The sequence below is a fragment of the Exophiala bonariae genome (assembly GCF_035927105.1).
Source record: "Exophiala bonariae strain CCFEE 5792 chromosome Unknown scaffold_25, whole genome shotgun sequence".
Lineage (NCBI taxonomy): Eukaryota > Fungi > Ascomycota > Eurotiomycetes > Chaetothyriales > Herpotrichiellaceae > Exophiala > Exophiala bonariae.
This window is the reverse complement of record NW_027042500.1, coordinates 524,377-550,260: the sequence shown is the minus strand read 5'-3', so window position 1 is coordinate 550,260 and position 25,884 is coordinate 524,377. Positions and strand designations below refer to the sequence as shown.

At 47.8% G+C, this 25,884-nt stretch overlaps 9 protein-coding genes across 9 annotated transcripts; 5 read left to right on the top strand and 4 right to left on the bottom strand.

Moving 5' to 3' along the window:
* Positions 1-4,093: 4,093 nt before the first annotated feature.
* Positions 4,094-5,956, bottom strand: LTR84_006701 (uncharacterized protein; the record flags this gene model as incomplete). Its single annotated transcript, XM_064850261.1, has 5 exons — positions 4,094-5,218; positions 5,268-5,412; positions 5,464-5,506; positions 5,555-5,746; positions 5,797-5,956. 5 exons carry the CDS (start codon positions 5,954-5,956, stop codon positions 4,094-4,096), a joined length of 1,665 nt encoding a protein of 554 aa, XP_064703148.1.
* Positions 5,957-6,713: 757 nt separating this feature from the next.
* LTR84_006700 (uncharacterized protein) lies at positions 6,714-8,410 on the top strand (the record flags this gene model as incomplete). The annotated part of the gene is made up of 4 exons (XM_064850260.1): positions 6,714-6,765; positions 6,940-7,067; positions 7,126-8,236; positions 8,295-8,410. 4 exons carry the CDS (start codon positions 6,714-6,716, stop codon positions 8,408-8,410), a joined length of 1,407 nt encoding a protein of 468 aa, XP_064703147.1.
* A 1,331-nt stretch (positions 8,411-9,741) lies between these two features.
* Positions 9,742-10,953, top strand: LTR84_006699 (uncharacterized protein; the record flags this gene model as incomplete). Its single annotated transcript, XM_064850259.1, has 1 exon — positions 9,742-10,953. The coding sequence occupies one exon, from the start codon at positions 9,742-9,744 to the stop codon at positions 10,951-10,953; it is 1,212 nt and encodes a 403-aa protein (XP_064703146.1).
* Positions 10,954-12,274: 1,321 nt separating this feature from the next.
* LTR84_006698 (uncharacterized protein) lies at positions 12,275-13,189 on the bottom strand (the record flags this gene model as incomplete). Its single annotated transcript, XM_064850258.1, has 3 exons — positions 12,275-12,450; positions 12,495-13,005; positions 13,079-13,189. 3 exons carry the CDS (start codon positions 13,187-13,189, stop codon positions 12,275-12,277), a joined length of 798 nt encoding a protein of 265 aa, XP_064703145.1.
* A 2,186-nt stretch (positions 13,190-15,375) lies between these two features.
* On the bottom strand, positions 15,376-16,245 carry LTR84_006697 (uncharacterized protein; the record flags this gene model as incomplete). Its single annotated transcript, XM_064850257.1, has 1 exon — positions 15,376-16,245. The coding sequence occupies one exon, from the start codon at positions 16,243-16,245 to the stop codon at positions 15,376-15,378; it is 870 nt and encodes a 289-aa protein (XP_064703144.1).
* A 440-nt stretch (positions 16,246-16,685) lies between these two features.
* LTR84_006696 (uncharacterized protein) lies at positions 16,686-17,804 on the top strand (the record flags this gene model as incomplete). The annotated part of the gene is made up of 1 exon (XM_064850256.1): positions 16,686-17,804. One exon carries the CDS (start codon positions 16,686-16,688, stop codon positions 17,802-17,804), a length of 1,119 nt encoding a protein of 372 aa, XP_064703143.1.
* Positions 17,805-18,272: 468 nt separating this feature from the next.
* On the bottom strand, positions 18,273-20,420 carry LTR84_006695 (uncharacterized protein; the record flags this gene model as incomplete). Its single annotated transcript, XM_064850255.1, has 2 exons — positions 18,273-18,921; positions 18,976-20,420. The coding sequence occupies 2 exons, from the start codon at positions 20,418-20,420 to the stop codon at positions 18,273-18,275; spliced, it is 2,094 nt and encodes a 697-aa protein (XP_064703142.1).
* Positions 20,421-20,984: 564 nt separating this feature from the next.
* LTR84_006694 (uncharacterized protein) lies at positions 20,985-22,346 on the top strand (the record flags this gene model as incomplete). Its single annotated transcript, XM_064850254.1, has 3 exons — positions 20,985-21,105; positions 21,153-21,937; positions 21,993-22,346. 3 exons carry the CDS (start codon positions 20,985-20,987, stop codon positions 22,344-22,346), a joined length of 1,260 nt encoding a protein of 419 aa, XP_064703141.1.
* An 856-nt stretch (positions 22,347-23,202) lies between these two features.
* Positions 23,203-25,189, top strand: LTR84_006693 (uncharacterized protein; the record flags this gene model as incomplete). Its single annotated transcript, XM_064850253.1, has 6 exons — positions 23,203-23,794; positions 23,857-23,964; positions 24,023-24,120; positions 24,172-24,374; positions 24,434-24,872; positions 24,929-25,189. 6 exons carry the CDS (start codon positions 23,203-23,205, stop codon positions 25,187-25,189), a joined length of 1,701 nt encoding a protein of 566 aa, XP_064703140.1.
* Between the last annotated feature and the right edge of the window lie 695 nt (positions 25,190-25,884).

The following is a 25,884-nucleotide window of genomic DNA, read 5'->3' as shown; positions in this document are numbered from 1 at the left end:
ATGGAAGGATTGAACGCAGCTGAAGAGCACGTCGAACAGGTCGTCAATGTCCATCGGGTGCTTTTCTCGCGGCTTCTGAGGCAAGGTTTCGCCTGAGAAGAGGATTTCCCTGCTTGATATTGGTATCCCGGGGAGATCAGAAGGCCTAACATTCTCATAGTCGGCCGATTCAAACCCAAAATAAATTCTTGACGTTGCCGATGAAGTTCAACATGGCTAGGAAAAAGTGGCTCTTTGAAAAATGGGTTTCAAATACTTCAAGGCAATGGGAGGCTCAGATGCTTCAAGGCGAAGATGAGGTCGGGACCATGATTCATACCTGACCGTGTGGGTAGTTCAAAGCAAATCATGATGAAGGATATGCCTGAATGCCTGGACAATGGTAGTCAAATGCATTTCTGGATTTTAAGTTCCACCAGCTTTGAAGATCATCTTGGTTACATCAAGGCTTTGACACGTAACAACTTGCACCACGCGAAGGTGTGATCTCAACGCAAATCTTGTCCTGAAAGAACAGGCACAATGCTCTCGCGGCGACGTAAAATCGGGGAAAACTGATCACAAGGACCAGGAGCTCAATCAACAGGGATTGATCGATGCAAGAATTGCGATCAAGGGCTCTTCAGGGATTGATTCCCATCAGGGGCTCATCACGGGGGCAGCAAGGCCTTGGTAAGAGGAAACACGAAGAAGTCTAGGGGCGGAGAAGGACATATTACTGGAGTCTTCATTACTATGGAAATGACAGCTACCATTCATCGTTACGGCAGGAAGGAGAGAATTGAATTCCTACTGTAGAGGGGGCAGTGCCTTGCTGCTTCTAAGTAATCAATGCTGCAGGCACTTGACTGGGACATGAAATCTGCCAGCTGTACCTTATCCATGCTCGCCTCCTTCATGAGTTCAATCAGCTGCACAAGTGTGATATCGACCATGCTCTTTGCTTTTGTGGTCTTGTTGTTGGAAATGATGAAGAATACCGTTCTCATGTTCAGAATGGTGGTCTTGTTGATGATTTAAACAATGTGCTCCGGAATTGGTGGGTTTCACAAGCTTGAGCTCGAGACATCATGTTCGTTGGTTTTCACCAACGACCATGTTTCTCTCTTGAGTTGAATTGTTGTGGAGTGGTCTAGGGTACAATCGTTGTTTCCTTTCCTTGATGAAATGTTCATTTTGATACTATGGGTTTGTCTTTGTCGTTGTTTCAGTTTTTGATGGTGCGAGGTGTTTGGTTGTCGGCAATTTCTACAATAGTTTCCATCAATAGCCTACATAGATCTCGTCAAATGGTTCCTTGATATTTGAAGCCTTTACCATCGATTTAGCTCCTCCCAAGATGTTGTGCTTTTACGATCTTCGTGGTGTTCACGTTATGCTAAGTTCATTTCCCATGACCTGCCCCAGCTTCCATTCCTTGGGGAGTGGGAACTATGTCATAGTCTGACCAATTTCAGAGTTGGGAAGATCTGCAGCTGAGATATGCCGAGAATCGAGAAGGCATGGTTTTCATGATTGTCCTGCAAGGATACATTTTTCGTCCAGGGAATTTATCCCACCCATTTCGTCCCGGGTCAGCTCATCAACCACTTCACTGTCTTGTCGGTCCCCTGTTCAGCCCCCCAAGTGCATTCCAATTGAGCAGCAATTCTGGATTCGACCTTGGCATATCTGCACGAGGTCAACAAAACTAAAGGTTCCATTCCTGTTCATTTCCACTTTGACGCCCAACGTCCTCATGGGTGAAGTCCTAGTCGAGACGTGCAGGGGAATCAACTCTTCATCCCATCGTCACAAACTGACGAGGCCATCTCAAGGTACTACCACTTACAAGGTAAACCCCTCTTCGATTTCCAGTATGGTCAGCTTGAATGGGAGGTCGATGCCCAAAGCACACATCTCACATCTACCCCCCTGTCACCAAGCAATCAGCATGGGCTTTCAAGACTTGAGATTTGGCTGTCACCACTCACGGTGAGAAAGGAAAACGATCATCCGCAGCATCTCCTGGTACTAATCTCTACCAGATTTCACATCCTGTCGTCAAGCACCACGACACGCTCGAGTCTTCCTCCACCAGCGAATCTGTCTTCATCAGCCAGTCTGCATCCATCAGCCAGTCTGCATCCATCGACATCTGCATTCATCAGCGAGTCTGCATCCATCGACATCTGCATTCATCAGCGAGTTCTTCATCCCCAACATCAGCATCCATCCTTCAATCGTCACCACAGCGTTCAATTCCTTCTTCTTCATCTGCATCTCCATCAATGCACCCCTACCCACACACTTTATCAAAGACAAGCCCTACTCTCGACGCACTTCACACATCGCACCTTGATCTCAAGTTGTCAACTCTCCTCTTTGCCTCCAACCACAACATGTTTCCCTCAATGTGAAGAGTGTGACCTTGTCAACGTTCCCAGCAGATACAAACGAGAATCCTAGATCAGGATCAAAGGACGCAGTGTCCAAAATTCCATCTACATGTCGCCACTACGGTCAGATCATCCCCCAGTTGCTGTTCATAAGCTCTCTGCAGGACGCAGTCACAGCACAAAGTCCAACCATCGGCTTGAAACCCTCGGAAGTACAGTGCGCGACATGGATCACCACACAACAATCCGCTCCAGCACCCTGAGTTAGCCTCTTGATGGATACGATGTGCAATGATGTCGCCGCACGAGAACAATCTCAAGAGATGCGGTGCCTGGCAGATGCAGTGATGAAGAACTCTTCAACGAAACAATCGCCTTGGTGGTCGGAAGGGTTGGAAGTACGAAGTGGAACAACACCACCGTCACACAAGAGCGTGCCCAATACTCTGCTCTGATGTTTCCTTTGCGCTGAGAAGATCCATCCTTGTTGCAGCATTCCCCATCAGACTGGCAGATGCTTCGAGACTGCCATATGACACAAGATCATCTTATCTCACAGCCTGCTCAGATGCAGATGATCTTACGCAACTCCACGGGCTACGGGCTCAAGAGAATCGACTGCAACAACGAAGTCCTGACAAAGTTAAGCGGGTGTGCTGCCGGACAGCAGCATCAGCCTTACCATCTACATCTGCCCGACACCTTGGGTATTCGACTGCTCAGACCATGAGTACTTCGCATCAAGAAAGAGCCTCTCGACCAGCTGGATTTGAGCTTTACTCTCATCACCCAACATGTCAGCCTTGAAATTCATCTTCATTCGTTCTGACCCATCTCCTTTTCAGCGTCAAGAACTTTCAAGGGCTACTAAGCCATCCCACGACACAGTGCTCGTAACACAGTATCACCTCTGACCTTCAAAGTTTCCCACAACTCCGGCGGACGAAAAGGTCCACAGTGCATCACGATCGTTCTTCTTGGACGTAAACGATTTGCAGTGGCCCTTTACATCTCCTGAATGCTCACGGTAATCTAAGATCCATGGCAACAACACAACAGTCTTTCGGAATTGGACTCTACGACAACCACTCTACAATCTGGCCGCGAGCTTCACCCAATCTTCAAACACGACACATTCCATGCAAACAAACTATCTGCATTTGGAGGTTTGTCTCCCTTCATCTATCTGGAGTTACAACGGCAACTCACTCTTCGCTTATTATGTTTTATTCGCTGTACAATTGGTAATACGACTTCGTCTTTAGCTCTCCAGTGACTACTAGAATCTAAATTTTCTTCTTGCCCTGACCAATTTTTTAAGCCTGATTCTCGAATTTCACCTGGAAGATCCGAAGCACCACTTACGTTATCTGCTGAACTAAAAGCCTAAAGAAGGTGCCGATATGACAAACCGGTATCGTATTAGTTCTCATTGGATCTGGATCATCAACAATGTCAAGTTGGGTTATGAAGATCTATAGGAGCTAGTACGGCGTGCACAAAAATAATGTTGAGCTCTGATTTCTCATCAGTTTTCCACTGCGTGTCTATGTCCGTCCCTCACCACTCGCCAAGTCTGCACATAACGGGGAATACCCTGTGCTCAGCTGGCTGGACTCTGCCACGTTCGTCCATAACTTTCAATGCGGTCAGGCAGTGGCATTGTCAACAACACTCGTTTTCCATCCTCCACCTACTGCCATGTCTCTCCCCAATTAAACCACAGTAATACTTTCACGGTTTGGAATGGACGAAGCTTTCTTACTCTTCTCCCACCTTGTTCTAGCCGCTACAATTCCAAGATCAACCTTCTCAAACTTCATTAGTAAGGAGCTAACTATAACCAGAGCTCCAGCCGCTATGGCTTGTCCAAACATCTTTCGAATGGTCTCTGCCACGGCTTCAGTCGCAATATTGACAACACCCTCCTCGGCGGAGGAGAAAACTGGAGATATGCGACCTGCGAGAGCCGACCTGATATAGTTATCCGGGAAATCATGACCGGATTTTGCAAATGCGTTCTTCAGTTCATGGTATCCTAGATTTTGAAACAGCGATCCTGCGATTGCCAGTGAGATTGAGACAGTACCAATCTGCGCAAGGTTGATAAAACCGAGAGCTTTCGGCACTTCCTTGACAGATGAGACTTTGGCTATAGCGACGGAATATGCGTTCTGCCATGCTAGACCTATACCCGCCGCCACCAATACTTCGTATCCGTATATCTTGCCGGTAGAAATATTCGTCTCCATCGTGAATAGCAAGGAGCTTCCGATAACGATGAGCACACCTCCAACAAGGTAGTAGAGATGATAACGGCCAAAGACCGGAAGTGAGCCGCCTGCTGCCATGACAAAGAGAATATACGTGCAGATGAAAGGCAGAAGGCGAACAGCTGCACGTAGCGCCGTATCACCTCGGGTGAATTGGAAGAAAAGCGGAGTATAGTAGAGAGTGATAGCTTGAGCTGCACTCGCACCTGCTGTGGCAAGATATAGCAAAACCATGATCCGCGACTGAAGAAAATGCACTGGAAAGATTCGATACTCGTCCGTTGTAGAGATTGAGAAAACTTGTTGTAAGATGTATGCAACCAGACAAAGCCCGAACATTATCCAGAGAACGATGGATCCCGCTGAGCTCCAAGCATATGTCGAGCCACTGAAGCTGAGGGCAATCATGAAGAGTACGAATACTGCAGCGTTCAGAAATGCTCCAACCCAATCAATTTGATTGACCTTCTCTCTAAATGTAAGATCAGGTCTGGCGTCGCGTGAGGGAAACAACAGGAAATAGACGGGCGAGAGAATGGCCGCAAGCGGAAGGTTGATATAAAATGCCTATAATAGGTCAATACAAGTTTCGATTCGAGGAAGACTTCGAACGAACCCAGCGCCAAGTTGCACTGCTCTCGGAAAGCGCACCACCAACCACTGGTCCGAGAATGGATCCAACTCCCCAACTGAGGCCAATCAATGCATTGTACAAGGGCGTTTCCGACCTTTTGGTGAACATAGATATGTAGGTCAAAGCTCTACAGCACATTAGTCTTCTATCAAAAAATCACAAGGAATTGATTTCTTACCCAAGATACATGCCTGCTCCACCAATACCTGCAATCACTCGACCTATAATCAAGGCATTAGAAGTAGGTGCAGCTCCACACACGGCACTACCTACTTCAAATACAAAAACGCTTGATAGAACAAGCGTCTTCACGTTGAATAGCCCGTAAGCTCGAGTGAATGTCAGGATGGTTGCAGCTGATGCCATCGGAAAACCAAGGCCGACCCATTGTAAGTTCTCGATATGGCCCAAATCTTCATATACTTGTGCCTGGACATCTGCCGCAATCGTTGTATCGAGGCCTAGGTTAGGTCAACGAATGGGTCTAAAGAATGACCAGACAAACACATACCGTACAGAAGTGCTCCTAGATACAATGCAATGCATGTACTGACCCATTTCCAGGGTGGAATGTGACTTCTGGGACTTGCAGATGGAGGGACATTGGTAGATGGCTCGACCCCCATGTCAGTCTCGTTTCGCAAGGAGTCTGTATTGTTTCCGGTCTTCATGTTCGACGTGTAGGTTTGATAGTGAGAGTGTAGCGTTTATGGGTCAATCCCATGAAGTAAATGAATATGAGAACATATATATAGGAGAGAACTTTTGCTTGGAACCTCATTCAAGGCCTCGTTAGTCAGAGTCGAGATACTCCTGTCTTCAATTTCGCATTTGTAAGAAAACCGGGCCTTCCCGTGAAAAACCCGATTCTGTACAGCTTCATTTAGATATCAAAGACTAACTTACCAACCCGACTTAGAGATTCATTGGAATGCTGGCTGAGATCTGCTAATCTTCGTAGGTTGACATCGGGGGCGTTAGTAAGGAATTCGCTGGGCACTCCTTCTGTGAACAAGCCACAAGTAGAATACTTAACATTATTGGTCGGGGCCTTAGTAACGCCAGTCACTAGTTTTGGACTCGGGATAACCTCAGCAAGAACGTGGCGAAGTCGTTGTCCCGGGTGCTGTGTTTAGGCGAGTCAGTCGTTGGTGATGATTGGTAGATCACAGTCAGTAATGACTACATTTAACAGGCATGTGCAGTGAACTGGCTGGAGTCTAATCTAGATACTTTGACACTTCGTCCTAGTCAAAGATTATGGTTTAGTAATCATTATAATCGTGCTGTACGAACTGGCACAGGGGTCATATAACACGGAGCTGGTATACCTGGACAAAAGTTCGAGATTCCGCCGCGCAAGCAAGGGCGTACCTTTATACCGGAAGATGGCTAAAGATGTCCACAACAAGTGTCATCTTTCCCTCTATGAGTGAACTGGCTACTCGACTTGAAGCTGCGTTTAATAGGACGCTAGCTTGTAAGACAGGAGTGCAAGCTCGTGCCAAGCAGTCTAAATTGCGGCTCTGATCAGTAATCCATCCAGGCCCACCGATTTCTAACGCGTTCAATTGGTCTACGCGAACGTGAAGAATTAATCCAATGAGTCACTGACTCCTCTACGGGCTGTCCTGTTCTTCATCTAAATTTCTAGGCCATGTTCAAGACTCTACGGGTAAAGAGTCAGGCCCGATGCGTTCCTTCGGCGTGGAGACAAGAAACCTGCACAAGAAGCACAAACCCAAGCGCAAGGTTTCGGAGCTAGATGAGATAGAAGCCAAGGTAAGAATAGTAACGTTCGTGTGTGGTAACCGGAATTCTAACGATTCACATAGCGGAGCGAGACCAGGCCTCTCGTGCTCAGCGAGCCTTCAGACAACGCAAAGAAGACACCATAGCATCTTTGAACTTACGTATTAGAAGTCTTGACAAGACAGTTGAAGATTTGAATTCGTGTTTTCTTAACTTGACTGATGAAGTCGTCGCGTCTTACTGGCTTCAGCACGATCCGACGGTGACTAAAGCAGTTCAGAAATCGATTGAACGCTTTCTTTTCATTGTTCGAGAATCTGACATCCACCAGAGGGACAATGAGGATATCATTGCTTACCAAAATTCAACTTCCGCAACCAATAAGCCACCCGCAATGGAGAAAAATGATTATGCATCTCATCAGAGCAGCCATCGGGATCCTATAGCAGTAGCCATGGAACCTATGCCCACTGCATCCCTTTGGAGGGGAGAAAATCAATGGTCGCTCTTTCGAAACATTCCAGGCGAGATTATGCCATCTCGCACTGATGAAGTCAATTTCATGTCACGGTTACCAATGCAAGGCCCAAGAATCTCGATCATGGCGACCTTTGCCCAAAGGCTGCATATAGAAGCAATCTGGTGCGGTTTACGGCTTGTTCATGCAGCTGATAGTTACTCGCAGCAATTCTTCCAGGTCTTCAACCAAGTTCCCGATTTCAACACACGTGAACGATTGAAATCAATTCTGAATAATATTTTCGACGTCCAGGGCAGTCCATTGCTCGCGGCTCCTCCTGAAAGCCATGTCAATATACTCTGTGCTGGAGGGTTGCCCTCTCCGTGGTTGAACGCTTCTGATGTGGCCCGATACTTTCGGATAATAGGCATGGACTTCGATGGCTCACAGGGTATTGTCACCTTCAAAGACTATCCTGGTACCTTGAAAAGAAGACTGCTTAAAGAGCAAGGACTGGGTACAACAGGCCACAGCTCTGTTGATGATGATGGCACCCTAGAATTGGATTACAGATATCAGTCGCCAGGTGTGGCAGCTCACCACAACAACCCAATTTCCAGTCACAGCGCTACTACGCATGGTCTCAGCGGGTTCTGGATGTCTACCAACGACGCTAGCTATACCGATCGAGACCATGGCCAATCATATATATGTATTGACGTATCGAGGCTAATTCAGGGTAGGTACCTATCTATTTCGGACTACATATTGAGTGTAAACTAATATTTGTTCTCTAGAGATTATACTCGGCACACGTTGTGTACAAAGTTATCCGGCATTTAATCGTGATTTTTTGGATCACGCACTCGCAAGGGCCGCCGTCAAGACTCGTTGCCTAAAAGAGTCAAGATAATCTTATTCTAGTCAGCCACGGTTTGTGTAGTATCTCAATAGGTAGTAATTTCGTACGCTGTGAATTATTCCACCAATTTAAGAAGAGATCAAACTATACGTAGCTACCCTAGCCTCCTAAGGAGGAAAAAAGGGCCGAAGACATCAAGACCTTCGCTGGATCGAACGGCAAACAATAAGTGTTATATATTTTGAATGGTCGTGGTTACTTCGATGTCTTTCGAGTCGGCTTCAGGGCAATATCTGATATCCTCCACAATATAATGCTAGTATTATACTTGCCGACTAGGCTCCGAGTAGTACGTATACTTACTATCTATCCTGGAACAATTAGTGTCGTAATAAGTAAGATATATTCGAGATTGATATACTATTCCTCTCAGAGTTTTCTTACCAAGCAATATTAGCAAAGTGAATAAAGAGAAGGAGCTCCTCTTCCGGTGCACACCATCGGTTGCCGTAGCACTTCCCGAGGCCAACACCAATACCGACTTTCCCATTAAAAGTACTTATAGTGCTTCACACTTCTTGATGTCAAGTACGATTGACCTTACTGAGCTCGGACAAGGCGTTAAATGCTGGAGCTCTCAAGTGGGGAGATGACAAAAAGATATGCGAATAACTGCCTAGCCTCCCGCCGTTATGTATAGACACTCCAGTTCGATAGACACTCCAGTTCGTGTAGTTTCTGATTTCTTGAATATTCTTCCCTACAAATGGTAGGACGACTGAATATATGGCATATTTCGCGTTGAAACTTAATTGATCTCCTGAATAGTATAGTCTCCTGCTCCTCTGTGACTAGATACCGCCTCGAGAGGCTCTCATTCTGATGATTTATCTACTACCATAGAGTCTAGTACATCAAGCACCAGGATATGACCAGGACAATGACACATGGGCACACCTAGAAGCTTTGCTGCCTTGATAACCGCTTGTGGAGTTGCACTACAATCCCAAGATACCGGCACGTTGTCTTCGTTCCAAGTACGGTGCTCAAGCTCCTAGGATACTAGTGGGGGGAAATGGCTCTTCCCCACGCCAAGTCAACACTACTCAAGCTTCTTTGCCACGGACTCCGTACCTGGTACGGTTAGATCACCCCGCCGCAATATGCACCTCGACATCATGCGGTGTAACGTCTCCCACTCCAGAAAGGTTCCGCAATGACGATTTTCAAAGCTACACTTTTATTCGCTTGGTCACTCGGCAGGGTTGAAGTGCTGCCAATATACAAAAGCTACAGGTTCTGAGTTCCTACTTCCTTAATCCTCCATCAAACCAATCCAGCCGTATGCCTGACTTCCCACAAGTACAGACAAGCTTAGCATAATGCTGAGTTCCTCCCTCCTTCTTGCGCTGACGACTACAGGATCTGCGACTAACCTCTTCGTCTCCTCGTATTCGGGAGAAATTACCTCTCTAGCTTTAAGTGAGAGTAATGGTACTGTAAGCCTCGACACCACCTTCTCCAACGCTGGATGTGGTCCAAATCCATCGTGGCTCACGGTTGACCCGAGTCGAGGCCTGCTCTTCTGCCTCAACGAAGGGTTGACCTCACCCAATGGCTCTTTGAGCTCTTTTACCATCAATCGCAACGGAAGCCTCACGCGCGTGCAGAACGAAACCACCATTTCTGGCCCAGTGAGTGGTGTCATCTACGGTAACTCTGCTGGGAAGCAAGCTATTGGCCTCGCTCATTATACTGGCTCGTCACTAACCTCTTATGATCTCGACGGTGATGGTCAATTCCACTTTGGCGAGTCTTTCACCTATAGCCTCTCGAAACCTGGGCCAGACGCGGCTCGTCAAGATTCGCCTCATCCTCACGAGGCCGTGACTGACCCGACCGGCCAGTATATCCTTGTACCCGACCTCGGAGCGGATCTTGTACGCGTTTACGGCATCGATTTTGAAACGTTGAATCTCACCGAACTGTCGCCATTAAACGCTCCTTCTGGCTCCGGTCCTCGTCACGCTGCATTCTACAACCCTTATAGCGTAGCGAGCGAGGATGCAACGACGTTCTTTTATCTGATTACTGAGCTTACCAGCACCATCATAACTTACTCAGTCACCTACTTGCCGAACGGGGGTGGTCTGACCTTCACTCAAACGGCACAAGTCAGTACCCTCTGGCTTCTCAACCACAACCGTATCAACGCGCCCGCCGGAGTGCTGATATCCCCTGATAACCGCTTCTTAATTGTCAGCAACAGGAACAGTACACTTTTCTCACTCCCCAACCCCGACGCCTCTAATAACACGCAAATTCCCTCGGACACGTTCACGACGTTTGAGCTACAGCTGGACGGTCGACTCGTCTTTGTGCAGGCTTGGCCATCCGGTGGTCTGTACCCACGGCAGTTCAGTATCAATCCCTCTGGTACTCTGATCGCGGTGGGAAATCAGCTAAGTGCAAATGTGGCACTGCTCTCGCGTAACCCAGCGACTGGTTTGATTGGAGAGCCACTTGCGAGGATTCCAGTAAAGGGCAATATCACTTGTGTGGTGTTTGACCAGGCTGGTGCTGGCTCAGCTTAAGTTTCTTGGTATGATAGTCTATCGAGATGGTGTTTAGCACATATTTATATAATTTCTACGAGTAAGAATAATGTCGGCTAAACCTCAATTGGAATCAATACCGATATATATCATTCTAAATCCATTTCTCTTGGTGTCTTATCCTGTACATCAGCCTCTCCCACTTAAAGGACCTCCGAATTCTTCCTAAATAGAATTCTAGGCTAGTTTTCTCCACCAATAGTCCCCTTGACACGATCTTCTACATCTAACCGCTAGGCCATTGCTAGTATTTCTAAGATGGGGTGTATAAATCTTAAATTAATATATTACATAGCTAGGCGTCCTCTGTTTACCTTTATATTCCCATAATTCGTAAAGGTCAACATGTTCTTCGAGCCTATAGCCCAAAATGGCCTGGTTAGCTCCTAAAACATCTAGAAATTCTCCAATTGCAGTATCAAACGTGTTCTTGTCTACACCCGAGGGAAGAAGATCTGGCAGTGATTAAAGTAGGGCCGTATAAAATAAACCTCGATGTGTTTTCTGATATTCAGGGTCCGAATATCTGATGGGAAGATTGTTCTTCTTGGAAGACAAGCTGACAGAGGAGCGAGAGAGCATGCTGGCTAGAATACAGAGTGAGCTTGATGCAGTGCAATTCAACTACTGAGAGGTTTGCAATTGGAGGGTACCGTTGTCCAAATCTAATACTCCGTACGTATATCGCCTCGCTAAATGTAAGTAAGATGGAGAACCTGCATTCGAAAATCTCCTACATCCCCAAAGAGTAGGAACTAGAGATTCGGACTTTCTTCACCGCCGCTCAACTCCTCTTTCTTTAAATCAGAAGGACCTGCGTCATTCGCATCATATTAGACATTCTTAGTCCCATTCCCATCTATAAGTACCTTCATTTGAAGGCCAAAGGGCTGTTTCAGGGAACCTTTAGAATCTCTAGGTATCGGCCTTCAAAATTCGGTTTGCAGTGTCGAACGCTCCGCAGAAGGTGTTTTGGGGTATGTCTTGCTTGAACAGAATATGTGCCCTAAAGACTGTTCAACCCAGCCATAACATGATGTCCCGACCACTGGACACTGCTGGGAATAATCGTCTCAAAATCATGTAACAAGGTACAAGCCGTTCAGATCCTCACTTTGTTGTTGTCGGCCGGCACATATGTCTTGTTGACCCACAGTCCTCTTCGATGCAAATACATCCAAGATCTGCCAGCCGAAAGGCAAGTAGTTGAGGGGGTCATGTGAGCGATTTGGCGCTGGCACCCTCTCCAACACAAAACGGGGCGCTACCGGGGGTTATTGCGTTTCATTTATCAAAACCTCTATTGGGTTATCCTGTCACCAGTCTCTGCAAAGCCCCAATACCGTGCGACAACCTTTACTAAACTCTTTTGTGGGGTTGAAAGAACGCCATGATCCTTGGGCATGATGCAGGACTCGTGCTGATTCGTCCTCAATGGACTTGGAACCCATGTTGCCATACCACCCTCGTCCGGGACTATCGCAATATTAGTGAGTGTGGCATCTGAAACCCTCGATTACCGTACCTGAAAGCGGTGATCGGGAGGATCAAGACGTCCCGCACTAATTTACTTTGCCCGCCATCCTCGAGCCCAGTCAAAGAATTCCAGCGCAGGCCAACCTGTTCTGAAAGTAAGGTCATGGTAGCATTTGTCACAGCAACCGGTCCGGTCAGCGATACTGGGCCGATATGTTCGAGCTCCTTTACCGCCTCTGAGGACCTTAGGCTCCCATCGTTACGACTAGCCACATCATCAAGCTGCTGCGAAAGGGTGTCCATGAACCTCAACAGAACGTCATGACCCGGCTTCGAGGCCAAGGTCCATTGGGTGAGTTGAATAGGGTAACTATACCCCATACGCCAGTAGTCGTCTCGACTGGGTTGACAGTCCGCTTCGATCCCAAACATAGCCCCGACTGGGTCCTGAAAGGAGTAGTCTGATCTCGTGATGGGATCGACGCAAGAAGTAAGATCAGAGCTCGAAATCCAGGAGGCGGGTTGTCGGAGTGGTTCGGTGTCGACATCTGAATACTGCGAAGAGTTAGATCAACCCAGGATTCAAAACGACGACAAAGAATCGGGCTTCTGAATCATGCGCACTTACAATGCCACCAAACCATTTCAAAACCAAGACACGGAAAACATCCGCTCGCTCAACATTGGACGGCAATTCTGTGAACTGCTTTAAAAATCTGGGCTCGAACTGGGTGATCATTTGATTGATGCCAGAATCCTCCCAAAAAAAATAGGCCATCTTGTCGGAGATTACATAGTTCAGCCATTTCTCAACGGCGACACAGAGCTCTTCCGGCCACGTGTCCGCACGACGGGTTTTCCAGGTTTGGTGTAGGAATAAGGGAATTGACGAGTAATTTATTTTGCGACCCTTTCCGGCTTTAACAGCGTCTGAGGCGACCTTCACTGCCTCGACGATCGTTGTTGGCCGAGCGTGAGAAGATACCCAATCGGATGGAATATGCCAGGCTAAATTAGCCCAATATCAGCCAACCTTGGTCCTCATAAACATCTTCATGAGCTATCCTCTAACTGCAAGCCTCGGTTCTCGCGCGTCCCATAGCATGAATGAGTACGTACCTCCACCGGTTCCATTGAAATTATGCACATGGTGATAAAGTAAGGGATATTTCTCCGCTAGCTCGGATTCGGTGCAAAAAACATTATGCTTTCGGGAAGAGGAGTAAAGAAAGCCAAGATAGGCCGAAAAGAGGAGGTACACGAAGAGGCAGCGTTTAAAAAGTCGAGAAGACCGCCAGGAGGAAATCATAGCTCGAAATGCGTGTATCCAAGAAGTCAAGTCAAAGTAAAGAAGACTAGTTCATAGTCTTCGGAAGAGGTGTACGAAATATGTCATGCTCTCATCATGGGATATCATGGGATGAGATACACTTCAGCTAGGCAGCCTCAACGAAAGGGATGGAAAGCTTGGGTTCCGCAGTGCGAGAACGAGCACAAGCACGCGGCAGTACCAAGGACGAAGGATTATGGTGAAGTGAAATTGCGCGCAAAAATAAAGCCTGAATTGGTCGCCAACGCTCCGGCTCCTACAGGCAATTCAATTTAAAAGTGACAAGGTGCTGATCCAAGCATCCCTCGAGTGCGTTCCCCTTGGTTTCGACGTTCTCACCCATTTCGGCGAGTCTAGACACCTTGAGGACGGGCCAATGGGACGGGTAACATTCAACACCTGATGGCTTTTTTTCCACCACGACCAAGCAGGTTCGAGCGAGGGAAGGAGCGGTCGCACTAGTCCGGGTTTGTCCACGCGCTTCAGCCCAAGCGGTACAAAACGCGACCCCTCAAATCTAACAGATCTAACGAACTTTAACCTTATATTCTCCACAGTTTATTCGCTCTTTCATCGGATGGCGCGTCTCTGGAGGTAGCTTAGTTCTAGCTTAAACCTTACCAGCCAGTTTTCGCGCCCTAGTTTACGAGGTTACGAAGCAACTACGTCGCCCCCTAAATCCAATGACCTTGATGTACAGTGCCACGTTCCTGAAGGATTTTCAGAACAAGTCGGTGCTTACGGAAACCAGGAAACCGCGTTTGATTCGTTGCTTCTAAATTCCTCTGGCACTCCCATGTGGATGACTTGCCTTGAGGTTGAGATTGTATGTCACGCAACTATTATTACTCCGTACATCCCCGCAATCACACCAAGAACAATTGCGTCCTATGTTACTCTTTTCGCGGGACTCAACCACAAAGGACGGAGTCGGAGCACTTACTATATGTACCTGATTCCAACTTCTGTATGCTGATCGGGAACCCAAGCGCTGTCTACTTGGAATCCCCACGAGTATGTGATCTTTCACACCAGGTATTCCCTTATCCTCCGTCTTCCGATATCCTACCCTCAGGTCCAAAAATGTCGCGGAAGATCAAGCTTCTCTCCTGTCTTTAAATGCGACTTTCAAGTTCGCTCATTCCAATTCGCGTCTCTTGACTCTTGACACACACCTATCCTTCTGAAAAAAAGACTGAAAAGCCCCGAATCTAGCCTATAACAAACACTTTTACGGATGTCCGTCGGAACAAGTGGTATATATCCAGTTCTCCGAACCATCCACGGAGATTCGAACCCGGCTCGACCGAAATTTATAATTATTCGAGCTGCATCGGTTACTACAGGGGTTAAAGCCGCTGCGTCGCCACGCTTGCCTGAGATGCGGCGGCGGCGAGGTTTATGTGCCGACAACAAGGCTTATAGGCTCTTACTGCGCACGGTGACGTTATATAGGCGTCTCTGGTAATAGGCATGATTGATAACCCTCTAGCATTATTCTTAAGGCCGTGGCATTCACTTGTTGTTGGTGCACTAGAATTACTCGATCCTATCGGTGTGGTGCACTAGGCTAGCCAAGACCAGTTACCCTTGATCTACAGCCTCGCAATCAATGCGCGAAGTGCCTGTTGTACGCCCTTCAAGTCCTGTAAGACCATCTGATGCCCGCTTGTCACGATGAACACTTCCGTCGATCCTCCTAAAAGCTTGCTAATATCGACTGATCTTTGAGGTGGACTAATTATGTCCTTATCACCAGCTACCAAAACTGTCGGACATTGAATGAGACTGTAGTCCGGGTCTTGATGATCATCACTTGCGACCACTTCAGCTGTAACAGCATATGCCTCGGGAGAGCAAGAAGTAACGGCCTGTGTCAATTCCTGCACGTGCACTTCCTCGTTCTCTCGATCTGTTGGGAAGTTCGTCTTGACAGCTATTTCTCTTACTGCTTCCATCCCATGTTGACGCGCTGTCGTTGCTAGGCCCCGCATACGCTGCTGTGCTTGTGGTATTCCTTTGATGGAACGGCCTACACCCAGGAGTAGTAGTCCGGTAACTGCGATGGGGTACTGCGCTGCATAATGGAGGCTGATGATGGCTCCAAGCGAGTGCCCGACGAGGAGGACTGCTGCGCTTTCACTCCTACTGTTGTTTCCCGTCCCGGTGGTTGCTGGGGTCGGAGAATATTTTTGAACATGTGCGATGAGATCGTGTAAGTCAGAGACATATCGGGCAAATGACTGTGATTTGTTGGTATTGAGTGGTGATTTGCCGAATCCTTCGATATCTACACTGATGATGCGGTAACCGGATGGTATAGACGGAAGAAGCTTTCTAAAAGTTTCTGTCGAACCTCCTAGACCATGTAGTAATACCGCAAGCCGACCTTGCAGGTTTCCAGAGGAGAAGTAGTGAATATAGGTACCGTTCGGTGTAAGATGGTGCCTTGATACACCCGTCATCATGTTTATCATCCTACACGATCACGAAAACAAAGCCTCAAGGAAGAGAATTGGATCAAAGGCAATTAGATCTAGGCTTCCTGGATACTCAACCTTCAATGACGGGCCATCTGATGGAGCAACGTCATTGGATCCGAACCTCGGCCGGATATCGAACTTGGGGTCAGCCGGGGTGACTCAATATCGCATTCCGCCTATCTTGATAGGCGTTTCCGACCCGCCATCAAATCCAAAACAGAATCTATCGTTGGCAGCAACAGAAGTGTCCTCGGCCGAGGTGTGCAAGCACAGGTCCGCTCATGTCTCGTCTTGGCAAAATCACTGCTGAGAAATCTTCGGCTAGAGGACCATTAAATGGAAAAGCATCCTAGGTTCGAAGCCACAAGACAATAGCATAGCTCCCACTACAATTAAAATTCTCGATATCACCAATCAAGGTAATGGTCGTTGAATCACTCACAGAGGCTATCGCCCCGGCAGGCATTCAAGCGAGGCTTGTCGCAACGAGAACATTCGATATCACGCTGCCACATGCCGAGAAGACCAATGGAAATGTTGTCCCTCTCAAGCATCCAGCAAAGAGCAAAGTCGATTTTGGTGCTGAAGTCTACGGGATAGACTTGAACAATCTGAGCGATGCTGACTTCAACTTCATCTCCGATGCACTACATAAATACAAAGTCCTGATTTTCAAAGAGCAGCCGAAAATGCTCGAGCCTCAAAGTCAATACTTATTGACCGCAAACTTTGACCCTGAGGAGACCACCGGAGGCTTCGCACACGGCGCTGACCCGTACCTCACTTCTTACAACAACGTCAATATCTACGGCATCCAGAGTCGACCTGCAATCCCTGTCCAGCCCCAAGTCCATATTCTCGGACGAGGCGAGGTGCCCGAGAGTCATTATCAATTCCCTCCAGGATTCAAGATCAAGGGCATCGATCATCACGAGTTCCATCTTCCTCCTCATATTTCTAAGGAGGAGCGAGAACAAGGCTCCAGTAGATTCTACCAGTGGCACTGGGACGGAGCACTGTACAACATCCCACCTCCTAGAGTTGGCTGCTTACTAGCTGTGCGAACTCCTCGTGGCCCTGACGTGACTGTTCGATGGGATGATGGGACAGGGACGGAGATGAAAATTCCTCCCGGGGCCACAGCTTATGTTGCGGGATCTAGAGCCCTTGAGCTCCTCGATGATGAGACAAGAGGGCTGGCGTACCACAGTAGGATAGAGTACGCACCGCACGCCTTCAAGTGGATGTCAACGGCCCATAGCGCTAGACTCGGCCATATCCTTGAGACTGAGGGACTAGAACTACCACGTTCGAAGCTCCCTCCTGTCGACAGAAGCAAGATCTGCATTTATCCAATGGTATGGACAAACCCCAAAACAGGTGAAAAGTCGTTGCAGGTTCATGGCCAAGGAGCTGTTAAGCTTTACCTCAAAAGTAGCCTTGAGGGAGAAGAGAAAATTATCGACGACTTGAAGCAAGTCAGGGATTTCATGCACAAGTACGTCTTTTCTGTAAGTGCTCTCTCATGTCCTGTTCGTTGACAATGATAACAGAATCATGAGGCCGGCCATATCACCGGAGAATATATATGCACATCGTCATGAAGAGCAGGATGTCGTTCTCTGGTACAACCGTGCCTTGTGGCATAGCATTGTAAGTGAAATCCCTGCTCGTAATCCTGGGAAAGCCGACTGACAAGTACCGTAAGACTGAATTTCCTGAGTCATATGGACCGAGAATCATGCATCAATGCAACATTGCAGCATCGGACCACCCTACGGGATAATAAGGCTCCATCGTACTCGAGGTAGAATTGACATAGCTGGGAAAGGGTGAGGGAATATGTGGTATCCCGGATTCGGCCAAGCTCCGGGAGCGATACATGTAGAGAATAGAGCGAAGTTCTCAATCATCGTCGGTTGTGACATTTTTCAGCTGTTCAAACGTTCAATCGTGTGATTTGAAAAACGGCCTAGGGAATGGTAAGTAGATACAGTCTTTGAAATTAGTCAAAGCCCAAGGCCGTGATTAGCAAACGACATCAAACTCTCAAACGTCTGTGTGCCATCTGCATCATTTACAGGCATATTCCATATCCAATTCATGTCTGCTGGGAGGTTCAAGGGCTCATCCACTCCAGCCTCTTGGGAATCATCTGCAATCCGTGGAGGCCGACTATTCACCTCCGATATACGAGTTTGTCGTTCTTGAGGCTGATAAGAAGTCGACGCAGTTTCGAACGACCGGGCGAACTCCGCAGCATCAAAGCCTTGACGTTGTCTCTTTGAAGTCTCGTGTCTCCCAATCTCAAGTGGTCTCTTTCGACTTTCTGCGCGGTTAACGATTTGCTTTTGCAAAGCATTCAAAACTTTGACACCACGGGCTGCGATCATGCTCTTCTGCCGACATACTTGAAGGTGCTCGATGGTTTGTTCTACAAGGTCCGCCCCATCCTGAGCACTCGAAGATGAGTGAAGAAGGTCAAAGTATATAACGATACATGCTGCGACCGAGAACGCTTGATGCGTCCACAGCATCGGGCTGGATTCATCTTTACTGTTCGCTAAATACTCCTTTAAAATTGTTTTGGAAGCTGCCAAGCATGTGCGGCGAGTGAATGCAAAGAGATGGTTGGAAAAACTGAGACCTAAGAACTTGCTTTACTCGTAAATTAGCCACCATCTCGAATTCGACTCCCGAAGCAAGGCTTACCGGTGAATCATAATAACCTTGTGGGCGGAACTCATCGCAATTGCTTGACGCGCCCAGGGAATGTAGCAGGGCCAGCTTTCATCCAAAGCCGTGTTTGCAAGAAATGGAGGTCTCGCCGTGGCCAAAGCTCGCATCTTTTTATCATGAACCAAAACTGCCTCATACTTTGTGTACAATGTATTGGACAGGGCCATAGCGTCTTGTAGAGCTGGCATAATTGCGGCGACCTGAGCCAGAAATCGACAGAAGCTGGTGATCGTTGGCTCTGCTTCTGGGAGAACCTGCATGGTTTCGTCGCCATTTTTCGGAGGGAGTGATATCGAGTGCAAGGGATTGATCGAGTAGGCTTCAGAAAAGGCAGTGCTAAACCAGTCTTGGGTACAAAGCTCTTGCCACACACGACGACCAGTTTCTAACTCGATTTCACCGTCTCGAGCGTCTTCATCAAGCCTGTGCAGGCCTAAGCTTTGAGCGATACGAACCGCCGCTGCTAGCATCACCGATTGTGTGTTCGAGTGGCCTAACATGTGGGCTGTGTTCGTCAATGTTGTTATGGCTTGAACCGCATGCAGGGAGTGGTTTGCAGTATAGTTTGCTGCATTCAAAGAAATGACGACTGCTCTGAACCATTTTTGGGAGAGTAGCCGGGCTTCGCTTTCATCGAAGCCCCACTTTCTAGCCTCGTGTGTCGGAGCCGAAGTGATGGTCCCTGCCATGATGGAAAATAATAGGGCTACCCATTGCAGATTGAGTCCTGTCGAATTAAGCTTGGCATGATGGTCGTCGTAGAATGAATCGAGCTGCTCCAAGAAGGTTGGCGTAAAATACGAACCATGAAACCAAAGCAAACATTCATTATGGTATTCCACCAGACGATACACTTGGCGCCGCGAAGGAAGCAGGATTTGCAACCAAGGCACGAGGTTTACGTCAGGATTCAAAGTACCATCGAGGTCTTGACCTGGACTGACGCCAGCTGCATCCTCATGCTCGGAGACTCTGAGGGCTTCTGGAGAGAGTATTGTTCGCTCTGGGTCTTTCATGCGACCCCAAGCCAAAAACTCTAAGACAGTAACTGCATCTTCAATCCCCGAGTCTTGGCTTGGTGAAGGCGATCCATTCCGCGCAACGACCCTGCCCACAAGTTGTTCAGTAGTAGCTGGAGTCGGCGACTGAACCGCTGTGCGTGACTCAGCCTTCTTCAGTTGCAAGGTAGCCTCGAGCTCAGCCACCCGACGCCGAAGAGCATTGAAGGCAACCTCATCGTTCGGGTGTCCAGAGGTGATTCTGCTGCTTTGCGCATTGAGTTCATCATCTCCAGCGCGTTCGCATTCGGTAGCTGTCCCTCGCCTGACACAATTATCGCATGGAATTTCCTTGTCGCACTTGACCTTGCGGCGCGTGCAAATTCGGCAGGCCAATTTCCTACGAGGAATAGTAGACATGAATGATTGTCATTACTATACAAACAGCATTACTACAGGTTATTTCCATGTCATTTTCAGATTGGTGTTGAGGCGAAGTCGGCAATCCTGAATCCTTGACCCGGTCTGACGGGCCTAATCACCATCGCTGTCATTTGATTTGGTACCTCGTGCGAGTCGTCACCTCATTAGCAAGGCTGCTCGAAAGCGGTGTTCTCCTAGGAGATAATTCGGGCACTTTGGGCCCGTCAGACTGTGAAGCCGAGTGGTATTTGGCCAAGGGATCCGTCTGACACACAATCCTTCGACTGATAAGGAACATTATGATGCCCAATAATCATGCATATAGTGTATTTCAAGCACATCCTGATCAATGCGATAACGATTGCCCCACAGCTCGGCCGATAATCCGAATACCTGTCATCGCCAGTTGATTCACGATAAGCTAATCCGAGGGTCATTACCGAACCCTCTCCCCTGCCTGAGGATGCGTACAACAAGTAAATGTTGGCTCTACTTGATAAATCACGGTCCTTGCAACTGATTTGCAGAGCGGAGCACACCAAGCTCGCTCATTTCGCAGCCATGTCTCCTGCCGCGCTTACACCGCAGCCGACATTCAAGGTTGTGCCGCAAACAAAATGCAAAGATCAAAAGTTCAACTTTGGTGCCGTTGTGGAAGGCTTAGACCTCAATGATATCTCTGGTATTGATCCCCCTATCCAAGGCGCGTATCACTGCTTATATGTCAAGCCAATGATGTCGAGAGACTAAAAGAGACAATATGGACGCACAAGGTCATCGTCGTCAAGGGCCAGAAAGATCTTGCCCCCGTCAAACACTGGGAGCTTGTCACCCGCTTCGATCCAGATGCCCATCAAATGCATAGCCATGGTGACATGAAAACATTTGAAAAGAAGGGTGGTCTTCTCTCAAAATCCCGTGATGTCTATGGCATTCCCGGAGCAGAGAATGTTCGTCTGATCGGGAAGGGTTATCAAGGTCAGGGCTGCAATTCCTCTCTAATTGGCAAGTGCGACAGGGTCAAGACGCTAACTCCAGCATTAAAAATAGGCCAGGATCACTACGGGCTCAAAAACATCATTATCAAAGGCTTAACAAACGATTTTCACGCTGAGCCCCCAAACGACGAAGAATTTCAAGAGGGCATCACACGCTTTCAAAGATGGCATATCGACGCCCCGCTATATGCTCGCGATCCGGCGTGGTTTACAACTCTTCGCGCCTTAAAGCTCCCATCTGGTCCAGACTTGACTATCCGGTGGGATGACGGCTCCGGATTGAGTATGAAGGCCCCCCCAGGATTAACGGCATTCTTCAGTACCTCACAGCTGTATAGCATGCTCAGTGATCAAGAAAAGCAGCTTGCTGACCACAGCTGGGTTGAGTATGCACCACATCCGTATATGTGGGTCGAGCGTTGCAAGGCTCCTCCGACAGGACTCGGCCTGAAATCTGAGGGGAAGGAACATACTATTGAGGAACTTGGTGAATACGATGAGAAGGATGTCAAGAGAGTAAGGCTTCACATCTACTCATGGGTTCCGGCCATCATGACTAACAGTGTATCAGTATCCTTTTGTGTGGGTCAATCCTGTCACCGGTGAGAAGGCGTTCCAAGTTCACGGCCTCGCCGCGCGGAAACTCTTTCTTCGGTCATCCATAGATGAAGAACCAAAAGTTATCGACGACGTAGTCGCTATTCGCTCGTTCCTGCACAACATACAGACACGCGTCCTGCGACCCGAGTACATATATCTCCCCAAGGTCGAGGTGGGTGATATAGTAATGTGGGACAATTATGGTACATTCCATACAGCTGTGGATTATCCCCTGGAGAAGTATGGTCCCAGGACCATGCATCAAGCCAACATTGGTGCAAGCAAGGGTCCTGTTGGCCCTGTGCCAATTCCGGTTGTAGGTTGAGTTCAATCCCAATGCAGACGAACAATGGGTCATGTGTATAATAAATGTTCTTCCTATTCAACTTAATGATGTTAGATGCTACTCTGAGTGTGTGTATAAGATCTTAGCGCGCTGGTGATCCGTAATCTCTAGGGGTTTTGCTTGCGGAGTGTCATTAGGTGCCAAGACAGTATTAGTAGCTATCCACCAGAAAATCAATATCAAGTAACAATCGTAAAAGATGAGATGCTTATGTAATGATAAAAAATTCCAGTAACTCGGTACCTACGACTCGACCACTATCCGCAAGGCTTTTTGGTCCGCCTATTTCGGATGTCCTATTAGTAGTCTAGACTCGAAGGTTGGCGAAGCGAGGTAGAATTGAAATTAGGCGATATCCGGCCATGCTCTGCAAAAGACCTCACCTGGACGGGGTATCATGCACAGGGTGAAACCTAATTTTCTCCAGGAAAGCATGCCCAGGGTGGTGGTAGACTGGGGGAGGGAGCACAAGTAGACGCCCCCACACTTAGTCATCATTGCAACCAAACCCCGTACAGCAAGACTGAACATCCAAAGATAAGGAAGGCCTCGGCCGAGGGTTATCAGAACAACTTCTCAATTGTAGACAACGTGCTGTAGCCAAGCTGGTGGACGATTTTCAATGCCTGTAATCCAATACGGCAGGATGATAAGACGCATCGCTTCCTAGCAACTGACTTGATTGGCGAATCTAGTGATTACCCAGGTTCGTTCAATGCGATAAGGGGACACCACGAACACCAGCTCTGCGAAAAGCATGTATATAACAAAGTTGGACCACAGCGAAGATTGATTGTGTACTACTTTACAACGCATGAGTGCCCTGTAGTCGACAATGGGGTTCTCCAGTTTCCAAGAACATGCAAAACGGGACTTTCAGAGTGTCAAGCATGCTTTCACCAGCAGAAGGGCATTTGTCAAGTTTATAGAGACCAAACCTACAGCTGGGGAAAATACGGAGGCGGTCCGAAACCAATGGACGAATGAGGATCTCGACATTAGTCCTCCGAGTCATCATACATGGGGGTGGTACGACTACGCAGCATTTTGGTTCTCCTATGGTTTCTCTCCTGGCTTGTGGTACCTTGGAGCGGCACTGCTCGCCAATGGATTGACTCCAGCTCAAGCACTTGGATGTCTGTTTCTTGGCTTCTTCTTCGGATCAGTCGGTATCGTCATGCACTCTCGCGCCGCTGCGGTTTACCATTTCGGCTTTCCTGTCGAGAGTAGACTTGTTTGGGGGCTCTGGGGATCATATTTCCCCGTCATTATTCGAGCACTTTGTGCGTTGATCTGGGGGGGTGTTACCATCGCAACAGGTGGATATTTCACCACTGTTCTGCTCCGATGCATTTTCGGCGACTCATACTGGAAATTGCCAAACCATATTCCGGAAAGCTCGCATATTACGGTACAACAGCTCATAGGTGAGTCCTTGTATGGATTTTTGCGTGATCAATTGGTCAAGCTAATCATACACTGGTTGTAGGAATTATTGTGTACTGGTTTATGACATGCTGGACACTTTCCATACCCATTCCGAAACTCCGTCGAGCATATGAGATCCAGATGCTCCTCACACCACCCACAATTATCGGTAGGTTCTTTCACGTTGTGTGCATGGTGAATAGCTTTGCTGATCTGCTGTACTGCAGGACTATTTGTCTTTTGTATGTTAACCGGGAAAGGACATGCACACAAAGAACTGTACGAGGTCGAACCCAAACATGGTGCAGAACTGTCATGGGCATTGGTAAGAACGGCGTCTTCCCTAAAGCAAAGACCTCGAAGCTCACTGGAATAGTTGGCCGCGGTCAATTCAGGTTTGGCCAAGACAACAACCCTCATGGTCAACCAGCCTGATATTGCCCGCTATGCACGTACCAAGATGGCTCCTACCTGGTCACAATTCATCATGTTTCCCGCTGCTAGTACTGCCTGCGCCGCCTTGGGCATTTATGCTACGCAGGCCATCTTCAATGCATGGGGAAACATTGATTGGAATCCGTAAGGGCTCGCGAGTTTTCCTTCCTCCCTCCACAGCACTCACTAACGACGTTTCGCAGGTGGGATCTAAATCACGATATGCTTGACCACGAATTCAGTCATGGCCGTAGAGCTGGTATCGCAATCATTAACCTCATATTCATCTATGGCAATACCTTGATTGAGTTAGGGGCTAACGTTATTCCATTCGGAGCTGATTTCATGGCACTGTTCCCTCGATGGCTCAATATCAGACGTGGCATGTGGATGTGCTATGTACTCGGAGTTTGTATCTGTCCATGGCAGATCCTTGCTACAGCCACAGGCTTTCTTAAATTCCTGAACGGGTACAGCATCTTCTTGGGATCGTTTCTCGGAATGGCCTTGACAGACTACCTTATTGTTCGCAAAGGTAACATCTTTGTTAGAGACCTGTACCAAGCTGGTGGCAAATATTGGTACTTCCATGGCGTGTCTTGGAGGGCAGTTGTGACATGGATCATCTCTGTCAGCTTCATGGTATGTGTAGTATCGTAGTCGCATGACGTTTACGATTGCTGATCAAATTCGAACAGCTTCCAGGATTTGCAAGAACTTTCGGTGCTGAGATTTCCAATGGCAATGGTTGGAGTCATCTTTATGCGTTCAGCTGGTTCTACACCTGCACCGTTAGCAGCGTGGTTTATTTTGCCTTGTCATTTGTCGGGAATTTTGCCAAGGAGGAAAGGACCATGCCATTTGAGCACCTAGCACGCAGTGAGACTCTAGAATCCCAAGCCGTTGAGACACAGAGCGACTTCTCCGAGGTAGCCATATCTGGTGAACAAAAAGTCTAAAGCAGATGTCGATATCTATCCTTTCCGGACTTCATACTGAGTGTATGATAATTCTTGCTTCGAAGAGATTGTACTCAGCACACGTTGTCTACATAGCTATCTAGTTTTTAATCGCGAGATTTTAGATCGCGCACTCGCAAAGGCCGCTATCAGTTGCTGTAGAGAACTCGTAGTCTCATAATAGCCAGAGATATGAGTAGATCGTCTGAAAAGCGACAAGTAACAGCCTTAGAGCAGCTTTCATTACGACGAGTTGTCTACTACTAGAGAATTTTGCACATTAAGCATCGGGATATAGGCAAGACAATGAAACATCATTACATCTGGCCGCTTTGCTGCCCTAAAGGCAGCTTGTGAGGTTGCACCACAGCTCAAAAGGATTCAAAACTGCAGAAAAAATATACGGAAACATGGGAAGCCATCATCAGTCCTGAAATGGGATGCTCAAGCTCGAAACACCATTTTCGTATCTCTAGATACATGCAAGAGTTTCGAGATCAATTGTTCCAGGCTGGTAAATACTCTCTGCATTGGAGTGGGACACTACCCCATAGATTCTCCACCTAGGCTGACTAGGTCCCTGTGTTGCTAAAATTTATCGCGTCAATCTTTTTTTGTGCTCTCTCCCTGGAAAAGCAGCACACAGATCTTTTAAGATGTTCCGCCTCGTTTGTCACCTTCGAGATTGAGAGACA